We start from the raw sequence: 12,291 nt of genomic DNA, 5'->3' as shown, positions 1-12,291 counted from the left end.
TAATTTTATTATCATGTTAACAATCATTACTAGTCAAATGGAACGGACAGAGCTAACATGAGCCCTCGTGTATGTAGTCTTTTACAATTAGAGAACGCTCTAGAACAGGGTTTCCCAAACTTTTTCCTCAAAGGAACACTTCGCACATTATGAGTATTTAGCGGAACCATTTTGATTATTTTTTATGAGATTAATTCACGTTGTGGCCTGCTAGTTAATTCTTCCAGCAGTTCGTAGAACACCTATTCAGGCCTCGCGGAGTACTAGGGTTCCGCGGAACACAGTTTGGGAAACACTGTAATCTAGAACATCGAGTTATTATAGCACAATAAGCCTCTTATTTTGTGGTAATGAAGTTTGAAACTAATGTTTTTATTTTTGAAAGCGCGAGAGCTCGCTTTGATCATTTTCCATATAAGATTCCGTCTTAAAACCTTGATCTAAGCACAGGATGCGATGTTTGCAATGCTCTCCATATTATCTCATTATCATGATAATGTAGTAGAGTAAGTGCAATGAATATATTGCTCCTACTTTTTCGTGTAGGCCCCTAGGACAAAAACATATGGAGATATAGCCTTAGTTAGCCTATTTAGATTTTTTAAAAAGAGTAATCCCAAGTTTTCTTAGTGGTGAAGACCAAATTCACAGAATCCCTTACAAGCATTCAGTGGCGTAGCTAAGGATTTGGGGGCCCGGGGGGGGGGAGCTTGACCTCTTTAGGGGCCCGTGCATTTTGACGTTCGACATCATGACATGAGATAATCGCGTAATATTTAATATAAAAATAAATTTGGACACTCAGTAGCGCCCCCCAAGAGTGGGCCCGGGAGAATTTTCCAGTGTGGATCACCCCAATCTACCTACGCCACTGCAATCATATATTAAAAAGAGCAAAAAAAAAAAAATGTTCTCAATTCGAAGTCTATTATACATTATTAAAAAACTGGAAACAAATTTATAAATAGTAAGCTTTTTGGTATATCCGCAAATAGCTTTATTGATCATTTCTACATTTTTTAACTTTTTAATGAGTTTTGCCCTTTTTAAAAAAAATATTGTGGAATCGAATAAAAAATAAATAAATTTATTAAAAAAAAAATAACAACAACAACCGATTATTGTGAATAATGTTTAGTAAGAAACTCTTCAAGAACATTTGAAAATCTGTTGTGTAAAATTGCGTGCCGTTACGCTTCTTAGAATTATGCACAAAAAAAATGTTTTTAAACCAGCCAATCAGAAATGCTCTTCCACTCATGCGTACTTTCTACGAATCGTCAAATTTTTTTTTTTCGATTTGTCAAATCTTCGCGCCTAAATTTCAAGAAGGAAAAAGAATAAACTCAATCACCCAGAAAACGAAACAATAATTACATTTACATTTTTAAATTGGCTTTGAAACAAACTGCCCGAAATGAGTGTCGACTGTAAGGGGCCACGTGAACTCGAGATGAAGCTCGCGGAGTATTATGGGAGTGCGTAGCAGACGTTCTCCTGTCAAATTTGAAAGATGAAGGCGCGAAGTTCCATCAAAGAGCGTTAAATGTTTTAATAGCTTCGCTTCAAAAGAACGAACTCGGTCTCTTAGTGTGTGTGTGAGAGAGAGAATATATGTGTGTGATGCTTGGATATATGTATGTATGTATGTATGCGTGTGTTTGGTCTTTTTTGTGTGTTTTGTTTCTTGCTTTCTTATTTTGTTTGTTTAAAACATCTTTTTTTTGTTTCGGTTTTGCGACAATCAAACGTCTGTGCCATTATGGCCAACTGAAAGTGAAAACAAAAAAGCATCCTGTGAAACATTACTTTAGATCTTTCAGTGGTTCTCAAACATTTATTTCTGTATCTGTCAAGTTTGGCTGAGAAATTGTTGAAGCAGCTTGCCTAGATAACTGATTCCTGACCTACGGCCTGTGGGCCATATCCGGTCCATGATCTACTGCTTTTTTTTTGGCGTCCTCAGAACGTCTTCTCACAGTTCATGATAAAGCTTCGCAAGATTCGGACCATGACACGCGAACATGGCCTCAAAGCTGAAAACAGTTTTGCAATCATTGGTCAAAATCGATAGAAGAGAAGCTATTACATTATTACCTAACGAGCCGACACGCGGTGTAGCATACGCCGCTATTTAGTGACGGGTGAACACTTCCTGGAAGACACAGTTGTCCAAATGGGGTGGGTTTGGGCAAACGACTGTAAGCGCATGCCTGAAGAGTGAGGAAGGCGCGAATGCGGGCTGGAGGGGGCTGGAGGAGGGATTAGAGAGTCGGCCAGCGTGCGTGCGTGGTGTCCCACATGGTTTGGCCACGTAGAGAATTGAGAACCCGTGTGAAGGTGAGCGCTATTGAGTGCCGACTTCAAAAGTCTATTTAGAAAACTATCTTAAGTTTCAACCACTTAACTTTAATTATGACTGATGTTATTTTTATCTGAACAAAGTCCCTCTGAAAAACATGCGAATGTATTGACTCTGGTTTCAATCAAAGAGAATTTTTTTCTTAAATGGTGCATTCTTTTCTTCTGTTGTTTCTGTAAAGATATGTGTATGAATGTGTGTCTTTCTGTGTGTGTGAGTGTGTTTTGTGCTAAATTTAGAATATTGGTCTATATATAGATTTCTTTTTATTAATAATGAGTTTTCTTCAATGTTTTTTCTTCACCACGACAATTAAAGTCGAGATGTTTAGAATATTTGCGATTAAATATTTTTGTAAAGAGAAAGAGGAAAGAACTCAGGGAGATGAGTTACAGAGAGATAGAAAGAAAGAGAAAGAAAAAGAGCGAGAAAGAGAACGAGAAAGAGACAGAGAGAGAAAGAGAGACACAGAGGGTGGAGCTCGTTATATGAAACCATTATTTTACTTACTTATTTCATTTCAAATGAACACTTCAACAAATTTAAATATCTGACAGTTTAATGGTTAGAGTTAAACTGAAACATGGACTAGGCTAATCTTGCTGTTCCAGAATATTATATATATATATATATTTAATTTATATAATTTGTTCTTGTTTTTTTTAAAATGGATAATTAAAAAAAAAATAAATTTGATATCCTGGTCAAAATCGCGTTATTTTGGCTACTAATAGTAAGAGACTAATATAAAAAACAAAAACTAACTAGATCTATATAACTAATAGTGAGAATGGCTTTACAGATGTCTTTATCGTGACGTGAAAGTTGTCTTTATCCTGACGTGAAAGTTGTCTTTATCCTGACGTGAAAGTTGTCATTATAGTGACGTCAAAGTTGTCTTTAAAGTGACGTGAAATTTGTCTTTATCCTGACGAGAAAGCTGTCTTTATAGTGACGTGAAATTTGTCTTTATAATGACGTGAAATTTGTCTTTATAGTGACGTGAAAGTTGTCTTTATAGTGACGTGAAAGTTGTCTTTCAAGTGACGTAAAAGTTGTCTTTATAATGACGTGAAAGTTGTCTTTATAGTGACGTGAAAGTTGTCTTTATAGTGACGTGAAAGTTGTCTTTATAGTGACGTGAAAGTTGTCTTTATAGTGACGTGAAAAAATATCTTTGAACTGACTTGAACATCAGTACTTTTAGTATCGCCCGCCTCCTCTATGGTGAGGCTTTGCGAGGCCTCGCACAATGCTCGTGTAATAAGTCCATACAGAAAACCCAACTGAAAGTGAACAGAGCTGAACTTTTGTAGTGTGCGTGTGTTTCAGTTATTTTTGATAGCATTGATGAATTGGGACTTTTGGCTACTTGATGCCTAAACAATTTACTTTTCACCCATTTTACAACCACTTCAATAGTACGTAGATTATTCAGTCAAGAAATTCAACAAATGGACACCATCGACAGTTCAAACGCGTCGACATGCTATTAAATTCTAATCTGTTTTATTTCATATAAGTTGGACTTGTTTATAATTCTTATTCCTCCATTATTTTTTTGCAATTATGGAATTTCGATTTTGAAATCCTACGTCATTTCTTGTACACGAGCATATCAACTGATATATGGTGTATAACAGGTCAACAGGTAAATACATAGATAAATAAACGGAAAGAAATAATTTTGCTGTCTATATTATAAACTGCATAATTTTTTTATTGTTTTTCCTATTTACAAACGAAGTCAATCTCTCTCTCTCTCTCTCTCTCTCTCTCTCTCTCACTGCGGGAATGATTCGAACCTAGGACCATCGTTACCATCCAATAAGTTCCTAACTCTTACAGATACCGTTGACGACTAAATGAGCCAATTTTATTTCTCTAACAAGCTGAATGAAAAAAAAACAAAAACAACGCACTTTATCAATTGTTTCTTTCTCACAAGTGATTCTCCTTTTATCAAGTTAATTAAACCATCCACAAATTCTGTTATTAGCTTCATCAAATGTTGCCTGAGGGTAATGTAATAAATGACGAGTGTGTAGGAAGCCTCGTCGACAAGGAAATAATGTAATGCATTGGATTTAATGTGTGAATGCGTATAAGCGAGTCTGTGTTAGTGGGTAAGATATAAGCACTTTAAAGTCAACCAAAATGAGTTCTGTATAGAAAAAAAAAACCCACAACACTAACAACTAATGTAATTGAATTATTTGTCTGCACCAAATGGGGAAAAATATTCAGGTGTTAACTGAGTTAACGTGGTCACTCATCCTTCACCTTCGGAATCGAAGACGATGCTAATTCCTTATTTTATTATATCAAAAGTACTGCCACTGTTGAAATCTATACTATATTCCTAAAGGCTCTGACCATAGACATATAGAAATACAGACTGGAAAAAGGAAATAACTTCATGTAACTTGAAAACATGTATATCTATTGTTGTCGGATTTCCGAATTCTGAAAAGTTGCATGATCTTCAGTCTTTGAGATTAAACAAAACTACACTGCTCATAAATGCTGTATAATAAAGTACACAAAATTGCAAGTCACAAATTTTCGTTTCATAAAACTCTTTTATCGGCCAGTCTATATTTATTTATGTCTATGGCTCTGATACACTCACCCATCACTAATTCTCCCATAGGCGGTGCACACACAAAAATGTAAAAAAAATAATTTCACCTGTTGCTCCTTGCCTTGCGTGAAGAACACCTAAGCTATTTTCACTATCGAAACCACAGCGGTTAAATTTACCGAAAACAATATTTTATTTGCAATTACGAAACAATATTTCTTTTTAAAGCCGAAATATTAAAAAATACAAGATAATACTTCCTTCCTGTTCCAAGCACTATTTAAACTCTTTTTTTTGCAGAACTTTTCAACAGAACTGTCTGGGCGCGAATCTTGCTTTTTGTAGGCATCGTACAATACAAAATGATAGTTATATATAAGCGGGATGCTTCTTTACTGCATACATATTTCTTAATGGGCGTATGGAGCTAAAGTAAGAGTTACCCCCCCCCTCCCCCAAATAAGGCCTCCGAAGAGGGAATGAAGGCAGTATAGTCAGAGAGAAGCTGTAGTCTATTTATCGCGCTTGCCAAGTTCCACCTAGACGAAGCCCGGATAGTAAAGTTTTCTAACAGGGATTTCCGCCAATCACCATGCCGTCTACAGACCCTATTGAAGTCTGCATGCACCCTCGTTGGACTCATCCGAATAAAGTGATCGCAGAAACCTTTAGCAGCCGTTCATATTGCTCGTTTGCAGTTGTATTTTTTGTTTCTTATCACCATTTGTTTTGTTCTTGTAAAATACATCAAGGATCAAATCATATACCTTGCCATTTTGTAACAAAATATTTAGTAAGAGAAACATCTTTCGGGGTAGGCGGTGGCTGGATTGGTTAAGCGCCTGGCTTCTGAACCTGGGGTCCTGGGTTCGAATCTAGGTGAAGACTGGGATTTTTTAATTTTGGGATTTTAGGGCGTTCCTGAGAGAACTCAACTCAGTTGGGCAGCTACCTGACTTAAGTGGGTGGAAGTAAAGGCGTTGGGTTGTTGTGCTGGATACATGACACCCTGCACGTTAACCGTTGGCCAAAGAAACACATGACCTTTAACATCATCTACCCCATAGATCGCAAGGTCTGAAAGGGAAATTTTACTTTACTTTTACTATTATCCATTAGGAAATAGGGCTCAGCAGTCACATGATGTACAAGATGAACCGACTGAAGGAGTCTAATAATATGGACCAATTTATAGGAGTGTACTTTCTTCCCTTGTGACATTAGAGCACGGAACTGGTTGCATAAATCAGCCAGGAAATACCAAAGTCAGTAGAGCTTAAGTCTCTAATTAACAAGCACAGCTAAAGATAAACATATGGATGCAATAAGGACGTAAATATCTTATTTATCGAGAGGATAATGTCTGTATTATGAATGTATAAGATAAGACGTAGAGACTGGTTAGATTTATTGTATTCATTATTCATTTCACCTTAAATGAAACGTAGATCCTGGTTTATATATACACTGATGTCAATATTGACATACATGGTGATCAGGTATCACAATTGAAACGTAGAAATCTCAAAACAATACTCTGACAGAAAGATAGACAAGCAAACAAGTAAAGACAAACAGATGGTTCAAAATTCAATCCCAAACGATCAACAGAATGACAGACCGGCAGACATCAGGAGATAGACAGATGATAAGATTCTCAAACTCTGAACGACTAACGGAAAGACAAACAGACCAACAGACACCTAGAGACAGGTGGTTGTAACCTTACCACAGTTCTCCTCGTCACGACCATCAGCACAGTCCCTGCTGCCGTCACACCTGGACAGTATGTTGATGCAGTGGGTTATATTACACCTGAATTGATTGCCTCGACACTCTGAAACAAGAGAAATCAATTAAAGTAAAACTGAAATAGAATTTCAACCATCAGGAGCATCGACAATGGCAGTATCATCATCAACAGTATCATCATCAACAGTATAATTATCAGGAAAAATCAACATCGCCATCAACAACAACAAAATACGACCTGGAATAATATAATCGTTTACAATAACATCAGCAACAATGTGAACATAAAAACATTATCAACAACAACATAAAAAACAACACTAAAAACATTATCAACATCGAAATGAATATCTACTACAGAAACATAAAAACAACACATTGTCCAGAACAAAAACATAAAACCCACACATTATGAAACACAGAAACATAAAAACAAGATATCAACAACAGAAACATAAAAACAACATATCAACAACAGAAACATAAAATCAACACATTAACAACAACAAGAACAATAACATCTCAATGAAAACAAGGTTACAAAGACAGTTTATGTGGAAACACAAACTCAAAATCGGCCCCCAAAGTGGTCCAGCCAGGTAGGTAAAAAAAACAGGTTTCAATATTTTCAGAAAGTACATAAAAATGAAATTCTATCCAAGAAAAATGACAGAGAAGAATGGAGAAAGATCGTGTTGGTTCAGTAGACCAAAGGATAGGTGAAAGTGAATGCGAAGATAAATGCAATCCTGGCCTAACTAATGTCTTGTAATGAATATCCAATTGATCTAATTGTTTTGTAAAGGGTCAATCTCTTATTCAAATCCTCAAGAAAAAAACTTTTCGTAAAAGAAATAATTCCTTAAGTTAAGTGTAGTTTAGTGTCCTATTGTCTCTTTTAGTAACTGCAGTTTACACGGTGATATGATGACAAAAAATCTAAAACATTTGCATAAATGTGTTTAAAGTATTGCTAGGCTATATCCACCCACTAAAGTGCTTCCAGTGTTTGTTACTATTAATAGTGAATAGTTGCAAAAGTGGTGTGTTTTTATGTAAAAACTGCTCGCATAAGTGATTTGAAAAATTAGATATTTCGCTTTCAGAAAATAAAAAAAAAGTAGCCGTTGCATCAGAACTTTAAATGGACTTAAATATTATGATGTCGTATTTTCACTATCTTTTCTAGTTTACAAGATCTAAACGGGACGGACGGACATTTCAAACAAAACTAATAGCGTCCTTTCCCCTTTCCTTGGGCCGCTAAAAATAGTCTCGTATCCTTTACGATACAGTTGATTCGATGTCATAAGAAAACCTTATACTAAACACGTAATTATTTACTAGCTAGTGGTGAGAGTAAATTAAAAAACAAACTCGGAATGCTAAAACCAGGGGAGACTAAATCTACAACTTCAATAATGAACACTAAAACAAGAGTATCATATTATCCATGCAGTGAATCTCAAATCTGAGTTGGAAAAAAGAACATCTTCAAATGTGAAATTTCTCTACTTATTAAGTACAGGCAATTTGATCAAAAATAGAAAATAGAGTTAGGATCGGACGAAATAGTCCTATAAAATATAACATCTATATAAATATTTGCACAGAATTTCCTGAGTTTAACTCAATAAAAAAGAAATATAATTTTCCATAGTTGGAAAACGATTGGGAAATATACTGCAGGCTCTGAGATTTGACGACCATAGCTAGTTTTGAAATAAAAAATTAAATAGGAATCTACTTAAGACCAGAGCAATAAAGTCACATGACCTTTATTGACTGTCTTTAAACCAAACAATCCCACTGTAGCAGACATGACAAGATAAGTAGGTAGAATAAAAATAACAATTAAATTATTTCAAGCTTTAAACATAAAATGTCAAATAGAAAAAAAAAGACATTAAAAAACCCAATAAAAACGAAAAGCCATTATTATTATAATTATTATGATTATTATACAGTTGTCGTTGGACATTTAATCATTTCGTTCAGAAAGGCTAAAAAAAAAAGGGAGACAACTTCAACAGACGCTCTAAATATCGAGTTACACCATTTTCTTCTTATTCGACATATTGATTTCTGGGGCACAACAATAACAGAGACAAACACAAGACAACACATAGAAAGTTTGTCATTTTGGAAGAAAAAACAGAAATAGAGGAAATTCTAAACACTGTCATAACAGCTATAACTGAGTTCACTAAGCGCTTCCCACGCTGTGCTCGTCTCACTACAAGAGTGTCCACGGCTTTCTTTAACTAAACATCATCACAATAGTTTAGTCTTTACAAAAATGGCATTGGCGTGAACATACTATACCATACATTAATAATAATAATCAAAAAATACCACGCGCAAGCTGGATCCAGGCATTTCGCGAAGTGACCATCCAAAGTAGAATAAACAATTTAAATTTCTAGTACATCGGGTATTGGCCACACGCCTCAGCCTCGTTTCGATATCTGGACACATTCGGGTCTGTGTCCGTATCATATACATAATTAGCCTCCTATTGTTTGTGGGACCAGGTGACATACTGCATCTTCATTACCATGAAAGGATCGGATGCAGACACAAAGGGCCTCATCCTTAATGGTGCCTTTACATTTCTAAAATGTATAATTTGTAACAAAATATGCATACAAAATATAAGACATTCAGAGAAATTAAATTTACATCCACTCTAGGTCTTTTTCCTCATTAATCTTCGGACTCGAAGACAAGCCTTATTATTATTATATGATTTTAGATGTATACTGTTATGACTTTGCCATGCGCACCGCCATCCAAGATAGTGCAGAAAGAAGGTGCGCACTATCTGTGACTAAACAAGTCGGATGTTGACATTAGGACTAACGATTTCCGCCCAAGGGAGAGCCAATATGGAGATGCTGTGCTCAAGGCAGATGTCCTTTGTGTTTGTCATGTCTCCGTGTAAATAAACGTCAATGTCCTCGTTGAGTTGCCTCACTTAAGTTATTACAATTGGTGTCAGAAGTGGGATTATAGGCGACTCAACGAGAGGAGGTAGGATTCTAGCACAATGGCAGCTTTGAAACAATTAGACCAACTTTCGGTTAGAGAGCTTAGGCAGGAACTTCGTTACAGACGTCTGAAGCTTGGCGGTAGCAAGGAGGTGCTTACAGCTCGTCTCCGGCAAGCCCTAATTGATGAAGACGAAGATCCGGAGACCTACCTATTTGAAATTGAACCGGAGATTTATGAGCTTATTGGCAAAATAAATGAAGGTATTGATGCAATGTGTGAACAAATGAACAGTATGGGGAACAAGGTAGATAAAATGGTGTCTCAGCTGAAAGAAGGAGTAGACTCGTTGGTAAAGGAGCAGTTGCCTGTAGACTCGTTGGTCAAGAAGTTGTGTGGTCAAGACTGTGGTTGCACAAACAGTGGTGACGGAGACGCTGGGGATTTGAGCGCCGTCTGTGTCTGTGTTGTGGGCAAGTCTTGTGGTTGTGACTTTCAAGACGAGAAACGTGATGGCGATTGCTGTGATGATCTCAACGGGATGTACCGAGTCGAACGGAAGGCGACAAATGAAGAAACTGAAGTCTGTTATGTGCCTGAAGCGTTTGTTCCTGTTGTACCTGTTACCAATACCTCAATGAGCCGGACAGATCAAGACGTTGGGTCTGCGTTCGAGCCTGTTGCTGTGGACTTTAAAGACCTTTGCCTATCTTCCGGTGCCTACGAAGGAAATTCGAAGCTCGGCAACTGTATCCAGAAGTTTACCATGAATTGTACTTGCGGCGCATCTTACTTACTTACTTAGACTTAGGTCCTCCCGCGCCGTTCGGCGCATTGGGCGGCAAGCTGTCTCCATAATGATCTGTCACTGGCAATGTCTGGAGCCTCCTCCCATCTGGTGTCCACTGTTCTGAGGTCCTCCATGAAGGTGTGTCGCCAGGTAATACGAGGACGTCCCTGTTTGCGCTTTCCTCGTTTTGGCTTCCAGGTTATCGCAACTCTTGGTGTGCGTAATTCATTTTGACGTAGAACATGTCCCGCAAACCTCATGCGACGCTCAGTCACAACCTCACTAAGTGTTCGACTCCCAGTTCGGCATAGGATTTCCTTGTTTGAGATCCGGTCTGTGTAACTGACTCCCAAAATCCGTCTCAGCCATCTCTGTTGAGCCACATTTAGTCTTTTCTCAATTTTGACAGATGACTTCCACGTCTCACATGCATATGTAGCAGTTGGAATGACGATTGTGTTGAGAAGGTGTATTTTTGTCTCGAGTCCAATGGTTTGGCTAGTCCAAATAGGCTGCAGCCTTTGGAAAATGCTCCCTGCCTTTCCTATTCGACATGCTACATCATGGTAAGCATCTCCATCATTTGTTATGATGCTGCCAAGGTACGTGAACTTGTCCAGCTCTTCAAGCTTTGACTCGCCAAGTCTGATGGGGACACCCTTTGCCTTATATCCCACTCGCATAATTTTAGTCTTATCCAAGTTTATGCGGAGGCCAATTTTGGGTGCCTCTCTGTCTAGGCTCTCCGTCATTTCTTGAATGCATTTATTTGTAGCCCCGAGTAGTGCAACATCATCAGCAAAGTCCAAGTCCATCAATCGGAGTTGTTCATGCCATGGAATACCAAAGGCAGTCTGGTTCATTGCTCTCCTCATTATGTAGTCGATGGCTAGGAGGAAAAGGAAGGGAGATAAGATGCACCCCTGTCTCACACCTGTCTCGATTGTAAAAAACTCTGTTGTTCCCTCTTCTGTTTTAATGCAGCAACTAGACTGACTGTAAAGGCGTCGTAGGATCTGGACGAATTTTTCTGGGATACCGTATTCTCTAACTATTTTCCATAGTGATTCTCGGTGGACACTATCAAACGCTTTTTTGAAGTCCACAAAACTGATCATTAGCCGTTGTTGGTACTCAAGACTTTGTTCTATGATATTTCGTAAAACGAAAATCTGCTCTGTACATGATCTGCCTCTTCGGAAACCTGCTTGTTCTTCTCTGAGCCTTTCATCTACAGACTGTTGAAGCCGTCTCAACAAAACAGTGCTGAAAACTTTGCCTGGGACAGAGAGGAGAGTAATGCCCCTCCAGTTGTTGCAATCTGCCAAGTTGCCCTTTTTTGGAAGCTTTACAATCACTCCCTTTTGCCAGTCCTCTGGGACTTTTGAAGTTCGCCAACAGAGATTTAAGAGATCAGTCATTCTGTTAACAATGCACTGTCCCCCATATTTTAGCATTTCTGCTGATATCATGTCTAGTCCTGGTGCTTTGTTATTCTTTAGCACTGCTATGGCCATGGTAACCTCCTCAGCAGTTATTGGGTCTGTCTTGACCTTGAGATCATTGTCTGGAGAGGGGTCCTTGAATATGTAAGTTAGGTCTGGCGACAGTTGGTTAAGGGTCTCTTTAAAGTGATCTACCCATCTTGCATCCTGTTCTTCTTTGGTTAACAAAGTTTTGCCTTGCTTGTCTTTTATTGGTGCCCCATGTCCACTCTTTGCTCCAGTGAGATCTCGGACAATACGATGGAGGGTTTTTGTGTCATTTCTGCTTGCAGCTGCTTGTGCCTCTTGTCCCTTCTGCTCAATCCAG

At 37.9% G+C, this 12,291-nt stretch overlaps 1 protein-coding gene across 1 annotated transcript in view; it reads right to left on the bottom strand.

The window, feature by feature from the left end:
* The window catches only part of LOC106056618 (G-protein coupled receptor GRL101-like), a 239,774-nt gene that overhangs the window by 59,539 nt on the left and 167,944 nt on the right, over window positions 1–12,291 (bottom strand). Inside the window, exon 5 of the mRNA XM_056015265.1 lies at window positions 6,676–6,783. Within this exon, the coding sequence (XP_055871240.1) occupies window positions 6,676–6,783 (108 nt within the window). The remainder of the gene's footprint in view (window positions 1–6,675; window positions 6,784–12,291) is intronic.

Source organism: Biomphalaria glabrata, chromosome 17 (assembly GCF_947242115.1).
Source record: "Biomphalaria glabrata chromosome 17, xgBioGlab47.1, whole genome shotgun sequence".
Taxonomy (NCBI): Eukaryota; Metazoa; Mollusca; class Gastropoda; family Planorbidae; genus Biomphalaria; species Biomphalaria glabrata.
Note: the sequence above shows the minus strand (reverse complement) of the source record. Positions and strands in the feature narration are given on the sequence as shown.